Source organism: Urocitellus parryii, chromosome 7 (genome assembly GCF_045843805.1).
Source record: "Urocitellus parryii isolate mUroPar1 chromosome 7, mUroPar1.hap1, whole genome shotgun sequence".
NCBI classification, from domain to species: Eukaryota; Metazoa; Chordata; class Mammalia; order Rodentia; family Sciuridae; genus Urocitellus; species Urocitellus parryii.
In genome coordinates, this window is record NC_135537.1 from 170,756,241 (window position 1) to 170,779,887 (window position 23,647).

At 35.4% G+C, this 23,647-nt stretch overlaps 1 protein-coding gene across 1 annotated transcript in view; it reads left to right on the forward strand.

Annotated features, from left to right (window-relative positions):
- Helz (helicase with zinc finger) overlaps positions 1 to 23,647 on the forward strand; it is a 169,749-nt gene that overhangs the window by 60,054 nt on the left and 86,048 nt on the right. Inside the window, exons 13-15 of the mRNA XM_077801421.1 lie at positions 5,094 to 5,361; positions 15,330 to 15,663; positions 17,293 to 17,423. Of these exons, the coding sequence (XP_077657547.1) occupies positions 5,094 to 5,361; positions 15,330 to 15,663; positions 17,293 to 17,423 (733 nt within the window). The remainder of the gene's footprint in view (positions 1 to 5,093; positions 5,362 to 15,329; positions 15,664 to 17,292; positions 17,424 to 23,647) is intronic.

Sequence of the window (23,647 nt, forward strand, 5' to 3'; positions counted from 1 at the left end):
AAAAAGAATATTATAAGAGAATAATATAAAATGTACAAACAGAACTTTTGATATAAGATTTTTAACATTATAAAAGGAAAAACCTATATGTAGATTTAGATCAGATGACATTAGACTGCCTTTCTTGGGTTGTTAACTCATATTAGCTGATGTGTTGTGCTGATTTTAGTTGTGTAGTTGTGTCTTAGATAAAAGTCCCTACTCTTCAAGTTGATGCTATTGAATGTTACCATTTTTTGTTACATTCCTGAAGTTTTAAATTGCATCACTACATTTGTTTCAGTGTAATTGTATATAGAGTTCTAACAGAATTTTGGAGAAACAAAGCAAGATATAAATATATAATATGTTTCTCCTGTTTTTTAATCTTAGTAGCTTAAGTCTGTATTTTTTATTAGCAGAGCAGAGTTCTTGTCAGCAAAAAATTTGAGGACAAATAATTGTTTATGTACATTTACAATTTTATTAACATTCTGAGACAATAAAAATATAACGTGGCAGTGCCACATTTTGTATCATTCCCTGGAATACTGTATGGATAGCATTCATGGACATTGAGAACAAAATGACTGCTTTGTTAAATTGGTGACAGTGTGACAGCCTGGCTCATTTGACCTCTTGTTTCCACCAAGGCATTCTTGGATGTTTCTTGGTTTCCAGTTAGGAGAAAAAGTCTCCTTTCAGGTACAGTCAGCCAAATACAGTGGAAATTGAATTAGATCTGAGCTTTGTCATGTTTATACAATTTTGATTATAAGTTATAATGTAATTTGATTTCTGTATACAGAAAGAAATTTTGAGGGTGAAGGTATAAAACTGGAATTTGTATGGGAAATACTTTATCACGTTTTTCACTTGACTGTTCAATGTTCAAGCAAAGTTTTTAATTCTTAAACTAATGATGGCAACAAAGTTCTTTTCCATAAAATTATAAATTTGGACCATGCTGGGCCATCTGTTAACTCAGCGTTTCCTAGACTGTGTTCCATTGGAATGAATGATAACACCTATGGTGAAGAGTTCTGTGTACAAATAAGTGTGGAAATGCTGCATGCACTCCTTCCCTTTTGGACTCAACAGTGTGCCTCAGTGATTAAAGGCTCTCAGTGTTTGTCAAACTGATTTAGGTATATTAGTGTATTCCTCATTGAAACTTAAAATCAAGTTATATAGCAGACTGGAATGAATTTTCTAGTATTGAATTAAAAATCCTCCTTACTTTAGTTAATTCCAGTTTGAGTTTGTTTTTTATTTTTGTCATAATATACACCCATGCCTCCCCCCAAACAGTTGTGGGGATTGAACCCTGGGCCTCATGTTTGCAAGGCAAGTATCTGCCACTGGGCTATACCCCCAGCCTTGTTTTCATGATATCTAAAGCATCCAGACCTTTTGTAGACTATATTTGGATTTTTTTCCCCCTCTAGTCAACATATTGTAGAGAGGAAATACATATAACCTTAACCTTTTTTCCCCCAGGTTTTTTCCTTGTTGGTGAGATTCAGGTTCAGAAAAAAACACTATTAAAAATATTTTTTGGACTAAAATTGAATGTATACCTCTCAAAAATGTGTAGCAAAAGACATCCACAAGGAAAGCAAGTTAGTGAGTTTTCCCCTTACTTACAAAGTAAACTCAGTGTATACTTCCTACCACAGTTTGATTGATGGAAAACTTGTGCTTGAAAGTACTGATTTGGAATTGTGTTTTGAATATGTGGAAGCAACATGTTGAAAGTAACTCTCGTCTTTAAATCTGAAAACTTGATATAATACATTTTTCTACTATGAGTATAGCATGATATGTTAACATTAACACAAACTTCAGTGTGACTGAAATATTATTCCCAACTGCCAAAGTTGTTGGTAAATTAAGAACATATTTTTGTACCTGTCTCTATATAATATGATTAGAAAAACAGGAGAAAAATAGGTTTTAAAAAATAGTTTGTTAATAAAAGATAAACGGAACAGAGTGTAAGTGTGCACAGAGTATGAGGTACTTCTGCTGTTTTAACTTTTTGTTAGCCTCATTAAGAGAGCAAAAATAGGGCTGGGGAAGTAAACTTAGTGGTGGAGCCGTTGCCTGTATGTGTGAGGCCCTGGGTTTCATCCCCTGTAGCATTAAAGGAGAAAAAGAGATATTCCTCTTGATTCTAGGTAGCAGTTTGGGGAAAGGAAGGATATTGGAACACAGTGGAAGTGGCAGCTGGTGATTACTTGAATTTTATTCTATTGTAAAGTTGAGCAGTCAAGGTTTGTCAGATTACAGACCAAAATACTTTCTAAGCAAGAGTCTTATTTTCTGATTTTGGAATTAGGAAGCATTTAATTTTATCTACAAGTCCTAGATAAATGCAGCTGTTTTTAATAAATTTCATATTTAAAACTCACTCATCACATGCCTCTTGTGTGTTTGCTCTTGTGATGGCTACTTAGAACACTGGATTTTTTCCGCCTAACTGTCTTCCTACCCACCCTCCAAGCCCTGTTAAAGTTACATTTTAAGTTGGCTGCATTACATACTTCAAAACAAAGTAAACCTTGGATGCTATCTTGGAATAGCAACTTTGTGGCTGAAAGGAGAGCCAGCTGCTATTCTCAGTATCAGAAGAGCTAGGGAAGTTGGGAAGTGTCAGACTAGATATTCCAATCTTGAATTCTGTTTTTGATAGTGGAAGCCCTTCCCTTAAGGTATCTTCAAAACTTTAGATATATTATAATTATCTTTGTAAGTTTTCCTTATGGATTTCTCTTAAAATATATTTATAGTTTCTGCTTACTGTGTCTTGGGGGAAGAAATTCTTTAGGTTGTAATTTCTGTGAGATTTGGGATTTATTGTAATAGGAATTGGTTAATAAGTCAGTGTTAAACTCTCCCTGTATGGTTTTATGAATTTGGATCCTAACTTTTTCACTTTCATCTTTCCAGAGTGTTTTCCATTTCAGCCTAATGTAGATTGAAGAAAAGTGCGCACCCGTGAGGAGCTGGCTCAGGCCAGGTTTCTTCTAGTGGGTGCACGTGTGCTGCAGGAGGGGATGACAGTGAGCTCAGTAGTGGCCCTGTCCCATGCCCATGGCTCCCTCCCTCTCTTCACAGAGGCAGTCTTAGCACCTACTGACCATTAAGCACTATTATGTTAGGTCATTAAATGAGTACAAATCCAGATATCCTTTTATGATGATAATGAGCATCTGACATTTAGTGATGGTATCATCTGTTTATTGTTGGCATTTGTATAATTTCTTTTTGTAGTTATGCTCTAACGAGTGAATGTAGTGTTCAGTTTTAGGAAGATGATAGGATTTAGGAAGAAGACTAACTTTAGGAAACTTGCTATGAGGCTACTATAAGAACAGAGTACCCGGCTGGGGATGTGGCTCAAGCGGTAGCGCGCTCGCCTGGCATGCGTGCGGCCCGGGTTCGATCCTCAGCACCACATACCAACAAAGATGTTGTGTCCGCCGAGAACTAAAAAATAAATATTAAAAATTCTCAAAATCTCTCTCTCTCTCTCTCTCTCTCTCTCTCTCTCTCTCTCACTCTCTCTTTAAAAAAAAAAAAGAACAGAGTATCAATCCATTTTATTTTTTTAAAAATATTATTACTAGTTGTTGATGGACCTTTATTTATTTATTTATATGTGGTGCTGAGGATTGAACCCAGCACCTCACACATGCTAGGCAAGTGCTCTGCCACTGAGCCATCACCCCAGCATTGCCATTTTAAAATGCAAATTTTTAATGAGCAGATAATCTTTACCTCTTGATGATGATTGTTATGTTTATGTTGACATTTAAGAAATTATGAAGCGGTCATGTAAAAATGACTTTTAAGGGAACAAAGGTTAGGGATTTGCTATTTGCTACAATTTAGAAATTTCTCTTAGTGGAGGACTATACTTAACATGTTTTTTTTTTTTTAATATTTATTTATTTAGTTATTGGCGGACACAAAGTCTTTGTTGGTATGTGGTGCTGAGGATCGAACCCGGGCAGCACGCATGCCAGGCGAGCGCGCTACCGCTAGAGCCACCTCCCCAGCCCCCACTTAACATGTTTTTAATGTATATGTAATATTTAAAATTTGCACACTCACTCATTGAGCAAGACATGCCAATTTTTGCATATGTTCTCATTTAATAGCTCATTTAGGATAACTTATCTTTGTGCTTTGGAGACTCATAGATCTTTTGTCAGAACTTTTTATTTCTTAAATTTTAATTTGAACTGTGAAACCTTGTTTTCCCATTTTGTTTTACTAAAACTGGATTTTGGCCTAGTTAGTCAGTGGAATAGTTTTTTCCTTTTGGTTAAGTTTCGTTTTTATAGGTGTACTTACTTTTCACCCAGTAATAGAAATCTGTGCACACTGCAAACTGAGCATGGGGTCGGCACACTCTGAGTTTCTTATGATGTGCTGGTTGTATCCACATTTCTTTAAGAGATGTCAGAAGATTGAACAGTTATTCATTTTGATTCTGTGCTACACTTACCAATAATTTGACTGAGGCTAAACTGGATTTTTCAGAAATGGCATTTGAATGGCATTGTATCACATTGTGATGAGGAATCAGTAGTATTATACATGTGTCTCTTCTAAAAGATTTTTATTTGTAGTAAGTTGATTTTCAGATAGTGTCTGCTTTTCCACATAAAAAAATATTTAACTTTTCAGCTTTTTCATCTCTCTTTCTATAATAGGGCAGATATTGATAGGAGGAGGAAAGTGATTATACCTAATAAAATTATCTTATGAGGAATTTATCATCTTTTTCCTGCAGATCAGATTTCTCTTGACTGAAAAGTTCTAAGTGTTAATCGACATTTTAAAAATGTTAACAACTGTTTGTGGTATGTCCTAATCTTATGTTTTTTTTAAAAGATCTTCTTTTCATAGATTCCTATTAATATTATTTTGTTAAAATAGACAAAAGAAATGTCTGAACTAGGGAAAGTACTCTCAGGGTTTTTGTATTCTTTTATTTTTAAGAATTTTAGCTGTAGTCTATTAAATTCTCTTACCCAAATGTGTATTATTTGTGAATTTTAATGTTGTGTTCCTTTATAAATGTGTTTTTTGTTTCCATTTAGATCTTGAATATCTGATGCATGCAAAACAACAGCTAGTAACCACTGCTAAGCGTTGGGATTCTTCTTCTAAGACTATTATAGATTTTGAACCTAATGAAACTACTGATTTGGAGAAGAGCCTTCTTATCAGATACCAAATTCCTCTGTCTGCTGACCAGCTGTTTACCCAGTCGGTTTTAGACAAATCATTGACCAAGACCAACTATCAGTCGCGGTTGCATGACCTTCTTTATATTGAGGAGATAGCCCAGTATAAAGAAGTCAGCAAGTAAGTTACTTCAGAAGCATGTTCTTTCCTTTTTTTTCTTTTAATCTCCCCTTTGGGTGGTATTTTAATTTTTAAAATGGAGGGGTGCCAAAGTGAAGACAAGAAGTAGGTAGTGGTTCTTCATTAGCTGCATCTATCTAGATAGCATAGCTGCTTTCTGTCCATCTTCAATAGCTGTGATGTGTGTGTGTCAGGGCAGGAACCCTGTTAAAGATGTCGTCCATCTCTACAAGGCCTTACTGAGCATCCCTCTCCGAGGGGGCAGCTCTTTCCCATGTGCTGCACTAAATCTGTAATCCCTATTCTTAAGAGCTTTCAGAGAATGTAGTCATAGCGAGCACTCAATGAGAAATGTTCAAAAACAGAAGGAAACCACATATTTTTAAAGTTATTAAGAATAAAATGATTTAGGTCTTCTGAAAAATGGATGATAAAACAGCTTTACTCAGTTTATGAATACTTTCAACATCCTTGATATTCTACCCACGTGCCACAGGTTAAGACTAAGTACTTAAATCAAAAGCTTTTTTGATTATTTTAGGAAAAATCATCTTTTATAAGTGTTTTTCCTTTTGAGTATAACCTAGCCAACATAGTTTTCTTTGTCAAGCTGTCTTATCACTGTGTTATGATTAATATTATTAATAGATTCTAAACACTTACTGTTATGATTTGGATATGAGGTGTCCCCCCAAAGCACCAGTAATGCAGTACTATTCAGAGATGAAATGATCAGATTAGGGGAGCTGTTACCTAAGCAATCCATCCTAGTTTGGAAGTGACTATAAGCAGGTAGGTGTGGCTGGAGGAGATGCTTCACTGGGGGTATGAATTTAAAAAAAAATCTCATTTGCATGCAGTCTCTTGGTCCATTCAGAGTAGGGTGGACTACTAAGGTCACATTCTTAAAAATTAATCATTTTACCTCTAAATCTTCTTGCAGTAACCGGAACTTTTGCAGGACACCTCATATCTAAACCACAACACTTACTAATTACTAAGTACATATGCAAGAAAAGAAGAAGTGAAAACTTTTTACTTTATAGGTTAAGCATGATCTAACTTGCAAAAGTATCTAGCTCGGGATTAAGTACATGTACAAAGTCAGTCTAATTTATTTTTATGAAATGTTATTCTATCATGTTTCACTTATAAGCTCTTAAACGGCTTTTATTGATTCTACTTATAGACTGTTCTAATGAAATCATTAGTAAAAAAAAAAAACGGGAAATGGCTTATATTTTGTTCATTATTTACATTATTTATATGCCTACATTTTGTTTACATTATCATAGAGTCCTTCCCTTAGGAAAGAATATTATGATAAATCACAAATAATGGGAAGAAATAAATGTTAGAAGCTTACAATCTTTGAGACTATTTTTGAGTATTGTACTAGAAATTCAGAAAAATTTATAAATTAATTTAAGTACTATTTAATATTTTATTCAAGATTGTACATAATTTTATTACTTTAGAACTTATAGCTGAAGACTAGAATATTATGTTAAAAAATCATCTTTTCAAAGTGGAAATTTGTCTGAGTGGAAAAAAGAAACCCTTTAAACTCTGAAGGTCAGATACTGATCAAGAAGCTCAGTGGTTGCAAGTTCACACTAGAGCACCCTGTGAGGGCTTCTAAAGCCATGACAAGACGGTCCTGAAAATGACAGCAATATGAAAGGAACACCGATCATTAACTAAGTTGCCATGATAATTTTGGAAGCCTTTTTGACAGTTTGTGGATTTTTAAAAAAGTTTTACCCTTTTGCTATAGTAATTCTACTTATGGGGAATCATCTTGAAGCAGATATAAACATGTTTCAAAGAGTAGTGAAAAATAAGTTAAATCAATTAGGGTTTAGCCATATGATTGAATATTATGTTCTTATGAAATTTTTAATGTAGAAAAGATATTCATGATACAACATTAAGGAAGAAAATATGGTAGTTATAATCCTTTACCTGCTGCCATTCTAATTTTTTGTGTATACATAGTTATATGCACATACATACATCTATATATATTTATAAAAATACTGGAAAGAGTTAAGACAGTATTCTGGTTGGTAGAATTAAAGGTGACTTTTATGCTTCAAGTTTTCTCTACTTTTGAAATGTTCTTCAGAGATCACATATTAATCTTACAATAAGAAAAAGTGAATATAGAAATGTAAAGGAAACTGCACCTCATCTACTGCAATAGTTGATTCATGTCTTCTTTGTTTTGTTCTGTGGTAAAATCCACTCCTAATTAAGGTGTAAAAATGTCCTTAGGTATGACAAGAAGAGATTGTGGTAAGATAGAACATAGACATTGTGGTAGGACAGTGTAATATAGTATATATATATATTTTTTTGTACTGGGGATTGAACTCAGGGGCTCTGGACCACTGAGCCATATCTTCAGCCCTATTTTGTATTTTATTTAGAAACAGGGTCTCACTGAATTGCTTAGCGCCTTGTTTTTGTTGGGGCTGGCTTTGAACCCATGATCCTCCTGCCTCAGCCTCCAGAGCCACTGGGATGACAAGTGGGCATCACTGCACCCGGCAGTATATAGCCTTTTTATAGGAACATTTGAGCTTTATTTTTTAATCTTTAAGTTTAGATCATAGTTATTGACTCCAATAGGGATATTTGTAAATTGAATATAAGCAGTTGCATCACTTTTAATGTCCTATATATGCTAAATGTGAAAGAGTTTAGAAGTATCTAGAAATGAGAATTCACTCCTCCAAGACTAACATGTGACAAGTAGATAGTCTTGTGCCAGAGAATTCTGGAAAATTTCCAGTGATAATTGTCACTCAAAGGTAGCTCTGGACATGGAGGTTAGTAAATTACCCTTTTGAATTTGGCAAGCTTATAAAATTAGTGAAGTACAGTAAAAAATTGGCATACATACAAACAAGCAAATGCTTTTTACTAATTAGAGTTCTTAGAGGGTATGGGGAGCCTGTAGACAAGGTACAAACAATAGATTGTACAGATTTTCAAAAGTCTTCGACAGAGTTTCATATGTTGCTTATATTTTGTTTTCTCTAATCATTTTAAGATGGTGTTTATATGCATTTTAATGTTGCCTTAAATTCAATTCACGTTTGATTGTTAATTCTTTTTATATTTTTATTTTTTGTGGTGCTGAGGATTGATCCTAGGATGTTACACTCTACCTGTGGCTACATCCCAGCCCTTTTTCTTTTTCTTTTTTGTACCAGGAATTGAACTCAGGGGCACTCAGCCACTGAGTCACATCCCCAGCCCTATTTTGTAGTTTATTTAGAGATGGGGTCTCACTGAGTTGTTTTTGCTGAGGCTGCCTTTGAACTCATGATCCTCCTGCCTTAGCCTCCCAAGACACTGGGATTACAGGTATGCACTACCCTGCCTGTCCCTAACCCTTTTTATTTTTTATTTTGAGACAGGGCCTCACTAAGTTGCTCAGGCCGGCACTGAATCTGTGTTTCTCCTTTCTCAGCTTCCTGAGTAGCTAGGATTATACTGTGCCCAGCTTGATTGTTAATTCCTTAGGCACAAATAATATAATCAAGATATATTTTTAAAAATAAATTTGGCGATGTCTATAAGCAGCTGTTGAACTCTGATGTAGTACAGGGCTCAAACTTTTGTGGCAAAGGGCCAAATTATAACTATATCAGGCTTTGGGAACCCCCCCCCCCCATATAGTCTACATTATATGTCTTTTTTGTAAAATACATTCTTAATCAAAGGTTGTATGAAAACAAACTGGATTATTGAATTTGGTTCTAGGACCATACTCCATTGTGTCTTGATTATTTTGCTGGTCCAGTTGATGACTAAAATCAACTGGACCAGCAAAATAATATTAGAATTGTTCTGTTGTGGTTTGAGATCCAGTTTAAAGATAGAAAACAATGGAATGGTTAAATAGATTAATCTCTTGAAATGCTTGGATGTGTTTTGACAGTAATAAGTGTATTCTGTATGCACTGAAATATGCTTCTTAGTGACATTGTAGTCAGACCAACCACATGATTGATAGGATATTTCCTAAGGTCCCACAGAGTGTATCACTCATTTGTGAAAGAACTTTGACAGTTTAAGGTATTTTGGAATGTTACTAATTATGCAAGTAGTATCAAGGGAATTCATATTTAAAAAAATTTTTATTGATAAGAATGGGTCTCTATTTTTTTTTTTTAAAGAGGTGATATTTTAAAGCAGCCTAGAAATTATGATTATATTGTTTTAGTGAGAGATGTGTGTAGGTGGTAAGGATACTGCATTTCACTTAAATTTTAGAGAAAGCTTCAGAGTTCTTTTGAGATTTGTTTTTGTTTTACCTGTCCTCAGCCTCCTGTTGATGTTCATTCTGTAATCCTACCTAGAAGTCAAATCTATCTGATTTTAAGAGAGATATTTTCAAAAGAATTGACTTTAGCTGAAGCTGTTGTGTCAGTTAAACTGTGCAGCAGCCTGCCCGACTAGGCCGTTGTGTCTGCTTCTCAGTGCCCCAGCTGGCATGATGGCCTCATGTGGGATGCATGTTTCATCATGAGGATGGTGTGGCTTCTGTTAGTTATCCCTCTGTCTGTTGCTCTGCCTCAGTAAACCCAGGGGTTATCTTTCCACTTAGGTTTACTTTTTTTTTAAAGATTTTCTTCTCTTTTTCCCATTTATTTATCCATCCATCTATTTATTTTTGTGATGCTGGAGATTGAACCCAGGGCCTTGTGCATGGGGGAGGTAAGCACTCTACCAACTGAGTTATATCCCCAAACCCTCCACTTAGTTTTACTTTTGTTAGTCAGAAATTGCATGAGATGAAATTTACTATATAGCTTTGATTTTTTTTTTAAGCAATTAAAAATATCACTTAAGAGGTATAGTGGTTGCCAGAATCATGTTTTTTACTAGCTACAAGTATGGTTTTAAATTTGTTGAAAATTCTGTTGGCTGTTTATTCTACTTCATCTAAAGGTTAGTTTTTATGTAAACTTTAAGGTAGATTTCAAAATGTGGCATGCAACAAAGAAAAGATGGTTTTTCTTTATAATAAATATCTTTGTTAATTATAAGCTATATTTTATAAGTTTATAAAATTTATTACTAAATTTTAAAAATTATATTTTAATTCCCAAGAGAAATTACTGATTGAAATTTAGGTTTAATCTGTTCATCTTTTAGAAAAATTAAATATTAGCATCTATAACTAGTAGTATAAAGTCTGTAATATCTTCATCTTGAATAAGTGACAAATTTTCTGCAGCAGAAGCTGTTTTTCTTAGGATATTTATTTTTTATTGCCTTTACCTCAAGAGTTTTGCTGCAGCACACAACTAAATATTCACAAGAGGATTTTTTTGTTGCTCCCAAACTGAAAAATTAATTTCTCATGCCTGCTAAATTGTGATCAAGTGTTTTGTGATGGTAGATTCTAAAATAGATATGGCAATGAAATTTTTTAATATATTACGATCATTGAGAAATATATTTCAAGAATTTGTTAGGGAATACTGTGAAGTGTTTGAAATGAGAATATGGTGCATGGCAGAAATTTAGATTCTAACAGAAATGTATTGTTAATTCAGGGAACAGAATTTTTTGAGTATTCAAAGTGTTCGGTTCTAGGCTAGTTACTAGAAGGCAAGCAGGATATGCTTCCTTGTATCCTACAAGTTATAATTTGGTACAGAGACAGACCATAAATGTAGCAGCATTCTGGTGGAGGAATCCAGAGCACCCACAGGAGAGGCATCTGTCCCATATTAGAAGGGAGAGGAGCTGAGTCTACTCAAGAAGGGAATCATATCTGCTTTTGGGAGCAGCCTCAAATCTGCTTTTGGGTGCAGCCTCAAGTCTGCTTTTGGGAGCAGATGGAATTTAAACTGAATTGTAAAATAAAACAAAACAAAACAAAACACTGAATCGCATTTATATGCTATATAAATATATAAATATAAATCACATTTATATGGGTATAGATTTGTTAGGTTCAGAAGTAAGTCAAAAGAATTGAGTTAAAAGAAACAGGATATAAGAATAAGAGTATAGAATTTTAGGGGAACCTGCAAGTTGATCATTTATAGTTGCAGTGGAGGGCATATGGGTGGGGCCTGGTAGATGAGAGAGAGAATTTTTTTTACTTTATCCTCAGACCTGTACAAAGACCTTTAATTGTGGTGTAAAGAATATATTTGAAAAAAGAAGTTATACTGTAAATTTGTTATAATAATCCAAGTTAAAAATGTTGAGATGCAGATGAATTGGAGGAGAAGGAACGAGGACCATTCAGAACTACCACAGGTTCATGTCAGGCAAGGTTAAGAATGACTTGAGGGGCTGAGGATGTGTCTCAAGCCCTAGCGCGCTCCCCTGGCTTGTGCGGGGCGCTGGGTTCCTCAGTACCACATAAAAAAAAAATTAAATAAAAAATAAATAAAGATGTTGTGTCCACCAAAAACTAAAAAATAAATATTAAAAAATTCTCTCTCTCTCTTTAAAAAAAAAAAAAAAAGAATGATTTGATTTCTGGCTTGGACACCTGGGTGCAAGTTAATGCCGTTCCCTAAGTTGTTTAATACATGGGAGGATTGGTTTGGGGGACACCTTAAAGAGGTCACATGGTGATTCCAGTTTGCGTTTATGGGTTTTGAGAGTGTGTGAGCCTCGTGCTGTAGATCTGGGAGAGGTCAACCTTACCTAGGAGAATGTAGAGCACAAGTAAGAAGACAGTGGGTAGAGCTTTGATAAGGTGGCTGATCTTGGATGGAAGATGGAGGAGTAAGTAGAGAGGTAGTGAGAAAACTAGGAGAGTATGTCTTAACTGAAGTCAGGGGAAGAGGAAGTTTAAAGAGAGGACAGTGGTTACAAAATGAAGGGGATAAAAATGTTCTGAGAGCAACAAAGAGGTCCTTTGTGAGTCAAGAATGCACTAGAAGTAATCTCTTGCCTGTGGGGGAAGTCTTAATGACCCTGGACCTTTCTTAAGTTATTTGGATGGTAAAAGGCAAATAAAATTTTAGCCTCATTTAAGAAAGCATGTGTAACATAAAGGTTTTTGTTCTTTAAAACAGCATATTTTATAAAAAAAAAAGCAGGTTAACAGAGATTATATGTAAATGGAGAAGTGTTTCATTTCATTTTAAGGCTTATTGTTATTTGGATACTAGGTACTAATTCCAGTCTTTAAAGAGTCACACATAACTAGATAATATACAATCTGCATTTCTTCAAATTACCACCTTAACCTGTCTAGCTTGGGAATGAGGGAAATTTAACATGATTTTTAGAGATTACATATATTTCATATATATTCAGCTATAGTTTATTTGATCTTCATATAAATCCATGTTATTTAATATGAGTTTCAGTGTATATATATCTCTTTTTGAAGCCTTAAATGTTCTGTTGTAAAATGTGTTTTAAGATTATTAATGGAGGGCTAGGATATAGCTCAGTTGGTAGAGTGCTTGCCTTGCATGCACAAGGCGCTGGACTCAATCCCCAGCCCCACAAAAATAAATAAATAAATAAACGAACGAATGAATAAATAATAAATAAATAAATAAGATTACTAATGGAGCCTGTGAACTTTTATGACATTAAAAACATAAATAACTGTTCAGATCTGTTATTTTCATTAAATATTTTCTAAATTCTATAAGAACATCTCTAAGCAAATATAATTTGTAGCTTTATAATATATAAATGGATAGTCATAATTTTGGTGTGTGTGTGTGTGTATGTGTGTGTGTGTACTGGGGATTGAACTCAGGGCACTCAACTACTGAGCCACATCCCCAGCCCTATTTTGTATTTTAGAGACAGGGTTTCACTGAGTTGCTTAGCACCTCATTTTTGCTGAGGCTGGCTTTGAACTCATGATCCTCCTGCCTTAGCCTCCTGAGCTGCTGGGATTACACGCATGTGCCACCACGCCTGGCCATAATTTTAATATAATGTTTTAATTATGGTATTTGATTTAAACACACACACACACACACACACACACACACACACGGGATTGAACTCTGAGGTGCTTAACCACTGAGCCACATCCCCAACCCTTTTTATAGTTAGAGAGAGGGTTTTGCTGAGTTGCTGAGTGCCTCAATAATTTGCTGAAGGGGCTGGGGATGTGGCTCAAGCGGTAGCGCGCTCGCCTGGCATGCGCAGGGTACTGGGTTCGATCCTCAGCACCACATAAAAATAAAAAAATAAAGATATTGTGTCCACCGAAAACTGAAAAATAACTATTAAAAAAATTCTCTCTCTCTCTCTCTCTTTTCCTCTCTTTAAAAAAAATAAAAAATTTGCTGAAGCTGACTTTGAATTCATGATCCTCCTGCTTCAGACTCCCAAACTGCTGGGATTACAGGTGTATGCTACTGAGCCCGGCTAATGTACATATTTCTAGTGAAGAAACTTATTTATTTATTTATTATTCATAGTTGGACTTATTCATTCATTCATTCATTCATTCATTCATTCATTCATTCATTCATATGTGGTGCTAAGGATCGAACCCAGGGCCCCACACATGCTAGGCAAGCGCTCTACCGCTGAGCCACAGCCATAGCCCAAGAAATTTATGTTTTTTAAAATAGCTTTTTTCCCTTAGGGATTTATAAGGTTTTTTTTTCATATATACATAATTTTTTAAAGATGTTGACATTTTTTTAAAGCTGTTATTCATTTATTTATATGTGGTGCTGAGAGTCGAACACAGTGTCTCACACATGCTAGGCAAGTGCTCTATCACTGAGCCACAACTCCAGCCCTTATAAGGTATTCTTGATGTCATATATACAAAGGAAGATCTGAAAAAAAAAAAAATTTAGCAGTACTATTACAAAGTAGCCTTTTCCTTAACTGGATATGTAGATTTCAAACAATATGATTTCTTTTTCATTCAAATGTTTTAAATCTTCTAAGAAAGACTAGAAAATATTTCCCTTGCTTCTTATCACATTGTCAGTACTTTTTCAGAATGGCAAAGAATTGCCAACCAACTTTAAACTTTCTCTTCACATTTCTTAACTATGTAGATTAATTGTGGTTGTTTGTGCTGCTTTCATACTTAATTCTCTGTGTGCTTATGAACACATGGAAGTGTGAGTAGGTACTACAACTATTTTCTAGTAAGATGGATTTTAACTTCTTTTGACATAATTTCTGCATGAGATTTGCTTTCTTTTTTTTTTTTTTTTTGGGCAGTGCTGAGGATTGAACCAGGGCCGTGTGCATGCAAGGCAACACTGCCAACTGAGCTATATCCCCGAGATTTGCCTTCTTGTAACCATGAATAAAAATTTATTATGCTTGTTTTTCATTAATGTTATTGAAAGATAAATTTTATGGTTAGAATCTTTTGGTCTAATTTGCTTGGAAAGCAATCAGTTAAAGTTCATTGTAGTTTTTTGATGCAGTGACTGTCCCGGTCCCAGGTGATTTTAATGTCTTTATTATCCCAGTGGTGTGTTTAAGCTGACTTTCATATTAGTTAATACATAGTAGTTCATTTTATTTAAAAATCATCTTTAGTTTCATTTTTCAATACTCAGACTTTTCTGAATGTGGGTATTCTTTAACCAACCAGGTATGCATCTTTATATAACTTGCATGGAAGTTTATTCACTTTAAAAAAGTTTTGGGGGCTGGGGTGGTGGCGCAGAGGTAGAGCGCTTCCTAGCATGTGTAAGGCACTGGGTTTGATTCTCAGCACCTCATAATAAAGATCCATTGACAACTAAATATACACACACACATATATGTTTAAAAAAATTAAAAAGTTTTGGTGTCTCCAACTTGAATTAGAGGCAGAAAGATAGTATGTAAGTTAAAACTTACATAAAAAAATAGAGTGAAATCGATAGGAATTTTTTAATTTTTAGTACGTTTGATTTATTTTTCTTGTACTCTTTTGGTTTTTGATGGTTTTGATGTAAAATATTCACACCAGTTTTCTACTTCTAATTTAGGTTCAACCTTAAAGTGCAATTGCAGATTCTAGCAAGCTTCATGCTCACTGGAGTTTCTGGAGGTGCAAAGTATGCTCAGAACGGACAACTTTTTGGGCGTTTTAAGCTTACTGAAACACTTTCTGAAGATACTTTGGCTGGACGACTGGTGATGACCAAAGTCAATGCTGTTTATTTATTACCAGTCCCTAAAGAGAAGTTAGCACAGACCCAGGGAACCAAAGAGAAGGTTTATGAAGCTACTATTGAAGAAAAAACAAAAGAATATATATTTTTAAGGATATCCAGGGAATGCTGTGAAGAACTTAACCTTCGGCCTGACTGTGACACACAGGTATGAACACATGTTTGAAAGTGACACAGTATCTACACATGTCTGAAGACCCATTGCCAGTTGATAGCCTTCTTTTGGTTTGGTTCGTTCTTCCACAATAACTAGAAATATGATTAGCTTATTTTGGTGAATTGAGAATTGGACCTCTTGTAACTCCCAGTGAAAATTAGTTTTTTTTAAAAATTTAAGTAACATGTAATATGTTCTACTTTTAAATAAGGTGAGCTTTCTAATTATTTTTATTTTATTTTTATTATTTTTTTTTAAAGAAATATTTATTCTTAAGTTTTAGGTGGACACAGTATCTTTATTTTTACATTTTATGTGGTGCTGAGGATTTAACCTAGTGCCTCACACATGCTAGGTGAGTGTTCTACCACTGAACCACCCCAGCCTCTCTGATTAGTTTTAAATCAGCAAAGAAGAAAAATGAAAAACTAAGCTCCATGCTCGGATATCTCTCATTTGCTGTTGTATATGTTCCTGTTCTCTTTATCTTTGTGGGTTTTTAGGTGAATTGTGTGTTCAGGCTGCCATGTTTAACTGGAAGGCTAGCCTTTTCTTTCCTTTTTGAATGTAAAACTTGGTGAATATTATAGTGAATTGGAACAGTGTAATAGGGCTGATTGTCAATCATTTTTCCCTATTGTTTTACTGATTTTATCAAATGCATTCTTTGTAAGAAGGTGGTATCAAATTTTGTCTAGAGATTAAATGAGTTACAAGTGCTTAAGTGTCTTAATATGTAAAATGATGTTAGTAACAGTATATACCATTAATACTGTTAAGTGAGACACTCTACGTAAAGTACTTATTACAGTGCCTAATACTAACTAAACAAAGCAAATATTAACCATAATAATTGCTATTAGAACATGATCACACTTAAAAAAAAAAACACAAAACTCTGAACTACTGTTCCCCCATATTGTTGTCTCCACAAAGTCATCTAGTGAGCTGCTAGCACTGATCATTGATGTTTGTAACATTATGCTAGGTGACATAAAACCAGATTCAGAAAGTCAGGAGTCCAGTGTTTTCTTTCACATGTGGAAGCCATGGGTGGTGGTGGGGAGGATCTCATGGCAATAGAAGGGAGACTAATAGAGTAGAGGAAGGATATCAAGAAGGAGGGAGGGGACTGAGCTGCTTGCCTGGCATGTGTGAGGCACTGGGTTCGATCCTCTGCACCACATTTAAAAAAAAAAAAAAAAAGGCATTCTGTCTCTCTACAACTATAACTACAAAATTTTTTTTAAAGTTAAAGAAAAAAAAGTAGGAGGGGAGGGTATGGGGAAGTACTGGGGAACAGAATATACCTAATTATGCTATGTCCATATACAAATAAACCACAGTGAATTATATATATATGTATGTATGTATATACACATGTGATAATATATTTGTATATAATTATAATGTGTGCATTAAAAAATAATAATTATAGAAGAGAGCACTAGAGCAAGCTGATTGGGGGAGGGAGGTGGCAAGGGAAAGGGAAGATACTGGAGAATGAGGTTGATTGAATTGTTTTGTAAGTGTGTGAATATGGTATAATGAATCCCACTATTATATATAATTATAGTGTACGAATAAAAAATAATTTAAAAAATTCATTTGATCTTTCAGGTTGAACTCCAGTTCCAGTTGAATCGATTACCCCTCTGTGAAATGCACTATGCACTAGACAGGATCAAGGACAATGGCGTCTTGTTTCCAGACATCAGCATGACTCCCACCATACCGTGGAGTCCCAACAGGTACAGGAAGAAAGTGCCTTAGTAGAGGATGTATATCAATATTAAATGGACTATCTGTAATAAGTAACTCCAGCATACTTTTTTTTTCCAAATATTTTGTTAGTTGTTGATGGATCTTTATTTATTTATATGTGGTGCTGAGAATTGAACCCATTGCTTCACATGACAGGCCAGAGCTCTACCACTGAGCCACAACCCCAGCCCTTCCAGCATACTTTTATAGGAAAGATTGCCTATGTTCCTCAGGAGGCATTTTAGTGGTAAAGAAAGGAGAGTGAGCTCATGGTAGAGCGCTTGCCTAGTGTGCTTGAGGCCCTGGGTTCCACCCCCAGCACTGCAAAACAAAACAAAACAACCAAACCAAACCAAACAACCAAAAAAAACAAAACAGTAAAAGAAACTTCAGAATGAAACATTTGAGTTTCATCATTGATTTTCTTGGCCAAGACTCCTCACAGTCGAAATGAGTTCTGTTGCTTTTCTTTTTTTTTTCTTAATTTTTTTTTTAATTGTAGTTGGACACAATACCTTTATTTTATTTATTTATTTTTATGTGGTGCTGAGGATTGAACCCTGTGCCTCACACGTGCTAGGCGAGCACTCTACCGCTGAGCCACAACCCCAGCCCTTCTATTGCTTTTCTTAACAGCCTTAGTTTGATAGGATGCCGAGCAGTTTAGGGATATTTTTGAGTAAAAGGTTAATTGGAAAATTGAGGCCTTTCTGAATTAAGTAATTAATTTTAAATTATTTTTGAAAGTGGACAATATTGTGATTTCAGCAACGTGGAGTAAGCATGACAGAAGATACTTTAGAAATGGCTCCCAAGTTATTGGTTGTGTAAATAGTATTCTGCTTAAATTCTCTTTGAGACTTCTTTACATGCAATTAAATAAGACACTTCTGTTTTGTTTCAACAGTAGATAGCAGTGATAGTTGTGTGACTGAATCGTTGTTTTTAGTTTCTCTGCCAGGTTTTGTCTCATGGGTCTCTGCCTTGCTCATACTAACTCCTCCCTCCCTCCCTCCCTCCCTCCCTCCCCCCCCCCTCTCTAAGTTTACTGGCTTGGCACAGTGGACATTTATTTATCACTCTAAACATGGTAGAGTGGCCCTGTTCCATACCGATGGAGGCCCTGGCATGTTCAATAATTAGTTTCCAAGGTCACTGTGTGTGTTGACAGGAGAGAATGAGCACAGAGGACCACATGGGTCATTTTTATGTGCTAGGCCTAGAAGCAGCACACATCAATCCTCCTCAACATTCCATTTTCTTCTGGTCCTAAAACAAAACAAAATACGACATTCCTTACGACACAGAACCTGAGCCGTTTCTGCTGTGTTTTTGCTTGCCTTTGCTGTCCTATCTCCTTTCTTCTTTTTCCTGCCAAAATTTTTGAGATGGAATGTTTGGCATGTTTCTAGTACTCTCGGTTTGCTGTTGTATCTCCTTCCCACTTGCTCATACTCCTGAGGGTACTCCGTGATCTCATTGTAAAACTCCAGCGATGTCTCAGCTCTCATTTGGTTCACCTTCTCTGCATCTGTCCCTTTCTTTCCATTCTCAGAACCAGTGCTTAATTCATGCCTGTACCGATTCAGCAGCATGCTAGTTGGTCTTCTGTCCTGCTGGTTGTAACCCTGTTGTCTGGTCCAACTCTCACATTTCTTTCAAAGTTAGTTTTCTAAAACAACCATTATGTCAAATCTCTGAAGGCTTCTCCTTGACATGTTGATAAAGTCTTAGAGCCTAATTGGAAGCTTATTATTAGCTCTTTGTTGCAAAGCATGTTGATTGTGCTTACCAACAATGTCTTTTCAGGAGTTTACTCAGCTGTTTTCTGCTTGACGTCCCCTTCCTCCAAATCCCCAGTACTCTAGCCATATAGAATTCTCTTGAAGTTTATTTTTTAAAAATTTAAAAATTTTTAATGGGTGCCATTTTAACCATTTTAAGTGTATAGTTCTGCAGTGTTAAATATGTTCATATTGTTATACAATCTCTACATCTTTTTCATCTTATAAAACTGAAACTAAGAATCCATTGAAGAACTCCCCCCCATCCCCCACCAGCCCTGACTCTTTATCTTTATGGGAGTTCCTCACTGGGACATCTGGGCTGACATCTTTGCCCATTGTCAGCCTGTTGAGAATCTTCCTATCCTGTAAGGCTTCTTCCAGCCCCTTCCATTTCATTGTTTCAGTAACTACTGAGCCCCTGCTATTTAGAAGGCTCAGTCAGTTTTGTGCTTTCAAGCATAATTTGTCCAGTTACTTTTTGTCAGTTGTGTACATTTTATTGTTCTCACTAGACTCTGAGCTTTGTATACTAAGATACCATGTCTTCTTTATTTTGAACACCAACAAGGTCTTGCACATTATTAATATTTGACACACTTAAGTTATTAAGAATTTCAAGTTTTTTTTAATGTTTTAGTTGTAGATGGACACAATACACTTATTTTATTTATTCATTTTTATGTCTTGCTGAGGATCAAACCCAGTGCCTCATGCATGCAAGGCAAATGCTCAACCACTGAGCCACAACCCCAGCCCAAGAATTTCAAGTTTAAAGAAGGAAAATAGTTGTTTAAATGTTGAGGCCATACCAATAAACTTTTAGGCATTTTTACCTGACGTACTCATTACTGAAAGTTGTTTTACATATAATATATTCAAACCCTACTGACTGTTAATGGCAAAAGTTACAACAAAATGTCAAATAGTAGAAAAACTTCCTATCAGGAAACAATTCATACCACTGTAATACAAATAGTAATTAAAATGTTCTGGCTTGGGGCAGTGGCACAGGCCTGTAATCCCAGCAGTTTAGAGGCTGAGACAGGAGGATCATGAGTTCAAAGCCAGCCTCAGCAAAAGTGAGATGCTGTTTCTAAATAAAATACAAAATAGGTCTGGGGATGTGGTTCAGTGGTTGATCGCCCCTGAGTTCAATCCCCAGTACTTCCCTCCCTTCCAACCCATGAAAGGTTCTGGATTTAGAAACTTACTCAGATATCATTAACTATTTAATATTTTTGCTGGACATGATGGTACATGCCTGTAATTCCAGCAACTCAGAAAGCTGAGGCAGGAAAATTGCAAGTTCAAAGTGAGCCTTAACAATTTAGTGATGCCGAAAGCAACTTATTGAGACTCTTTCCTAAAATAAAAAATTAAAAAGATCTGGAAATATGGCTCAGTGATTAATGCTTCCAGGTTTGATATCTGGTACCAATAAACAAAGAAACAAACAAATAAATCTTTTGTGGAATATAGATACATTAATGAAGTTGAGAAATTATTCTTTAGCATGTAGCCTTATAAATTAATTATAACAATGTATTTGGCCAGGGAAGGACTTTGAATTAATTTGGTTCTGGGAATAAAACAATTTTTATTTTATTTTATTCAGAATAAATTGTAGAGACTTCATATTGTTTCAAATTGTGAAAACCAAAGTTGAGGGCTGGGGATGTGGCTCAAGTGGTAGTGCGCTCGCCTGGCATGCGTGCGGTCCAGGTTCGATCCTCAGCACCACATGCAAACAAAAGATGTTGTGTCCGCTGAGAACTAAAAAAAAAAAAAATAAATATTAAAAAATTCTCTCTCTCTCTCCCTCTCTGTCTTTCTCTCACTCTCTCTTTAAAAACAAAAAACAAAAACCAAAGAAACCCAAAGTTGACTTATCAAGTATTTAATGTATATCTTTCCCTTATTAAGTGGTGGTATAATAAACAAGTGCACTTTGTTTTAGTCATTGGTTCTCATCACCTATTCACTATTCATTGCCAGAAATTACAGAGATGATTGACATAGATAAAGTTTCTGGTCTACTCTAAAGTGCTTATTTACACTGAAATAATTGGTAGGTAGAATGAGTTACATAAACAAAGTAAAGGGATATTGACATATTTTATACCAATAAGTTTGTCATTAATCTCTTAGATTTATACTTACATAGAATAATCTATAGCTCTCTCTCTTTTTTTTGTACCAGGAATTGAACTCATGAGGGGCATTTGACTCCTGAGCCATCTCAGCCCTATTTTGTGTTTTATTTAGAAACAGGGTCTCACTGAGTTGCTTAGGGCCTTGATTTTGCTGAGGCTGGCTTTGAACCCATGATCTGCCTGTCTCAGCCTCCCAAGCCTCTGGGATTACAGGCATGTGCCACCGTGTCTGGTTTCTAGCTCATTTATAAATTGACAAAACCCCCCAGATTTGAAAGATAGAATGCTTTTTATTTGGTACCAGGTATTAAACCCAAGGGTGCATAACCACTGAGCAACATCTACAGCTCTTTTTAAATTTTTTATTTTGAGATAGGGTCTTACTAAATTGCTAGGACTGGCTTTGAACTTGTGAGCCTCCTGCCTCAGCTTCCTAAGTTTCTGGGATTTTGAGCATGCACACTGTACCTGGCAAGATTACAATGTTTTAAAGTTTTTGTTTTTAAATGTGTGTCCTAACCATTTTTCTGAAATATAGGAATAGAAACTAAAATTAAACTTCTATTGCTCAATTATGTTTCCATACAGCTTTAAGTAAATATTTTTAATTTATAAAAATGTATGTATGCATTATCTCATTTGATCTTTATAGTAATTGTCTTATGCAAGTATCATCTCCATGTACATGTGAAGGAAGCATGAGGGACAGATATCAAAGAATCATAGTGATCAGGCATGGATGCAAGTAATGGTTTTCTGAACTAACTGGTGAAAGATGTTGAATTATAAGCCTAGAGATAGGTGGTCCAGGCTAGTGCAGGGGCTCAGCAGCACCATCATGGACCAAGGTCATCCTTTCCTCTCTGCCAATAAAGTGAGCTGGTTTTCTTCTTTATGCTTATTATAGTCTCATGGTTATCCTGTGGCTGCTGTATATTTATTTACTACATTGTCTTTCCAGCCAGTTGAAGGAAAAGAGGAAGGCAATGGAGCAAGAATAATTAATGAGGCTTTGTTTTTACTTTATTGGCTATGAGAGTCCTTCTGAGGGACTTTCTTCTAGTTTAAGGAAAAAATTTAAAAACCTGTACCTAGAACGGTTAGTTAGCTAAATAATTAGTGAGGCTTTGTTTTTACTTTCTTGGCTATGAGAGTCCTTCTGAGGGACTTATTTCTGCATTTGATTGACCAAAATTGGGTATTCAGCAGAGGAAGCTGGGAAATGGAATATTACAACTGGCTAGGCCCAGTAGCTGAGAAAGGCAGGAGAGAAGGGTGCTTTGAATGGTTTTGGGGTAGTCATTAATGCCACAGGGTCTGCCACATATATTGGGTCGGGACTTAGTGGTCACCTAAAACCCATTTCTTCATTTATAGAAGATAGAATATTATTAGGTACTGGCAGAATGATGAGTAAATAAGCTGGTTAATACAGAGGGACTGTGAAGTAAAATGCTTGCAATTTAGTAAATAGCTTCCAAGGAATTCAGCATCACTGCTCAGCAGTCTTTTTTCTTTGTTATTGTTTTAACTTAAAAAATCTTGTAGTTCAGAAAAATGGCTGTGATCAGTTTATTTTCTAAGGATTTATATTTTCTTATAAGTTCTGCACATTAACTGGTTGTGCTACTGGAGCTCCTACATTTTCTTTGCAGAGAATTTTTTTGGTTTGAGATTACCTGTCACGATGTAACATTCACTGTAATTTTTAAAGAAACTAGAAGTGTTAAGATGATTTTCCATATGTCCTAGCTTCTGATTTTGAATGTAGCCTCACAGAGGGAATTTTCCTGTCTAAACTCTGTTCTACTATTTCAGGATTGTTCTGCAGGCACTTTGCACATTTTCTAAGCATCTCTTTACACACCCTTCCTATTTTGGTTTACATCCCTATCATTTTTGCCATAGTTGTTGTGATATTTAGTGTTTCAGTTGTGACTGTGAGAAAGAATTCTGTTGGTTCTCCATTTGGTTTGATCTGTTTCAGCATCTGCTGTTCATTTAAATCTTCAAAACTTTGCCAAGTTATAGAAGGGACACTAGTAAGATAGATCTCATTACACCAGCCATCTGTGCTACGTGGCAGGTGTTCTTAACCCTGAAAAGTAGGATAGATGTGGGTGATTTGTATGTGAAAACATAAGAAAATATTTCATATTGTTGGCTTTTGGTACCTTTTTTAAAAAAAATGCTATTTTCTAAGTTAAGGTTTTATAAAAAAAATCTGCTGTCTCTTAACCAGAGACATAAAGTCTTTTCTTTTTCCCTGTT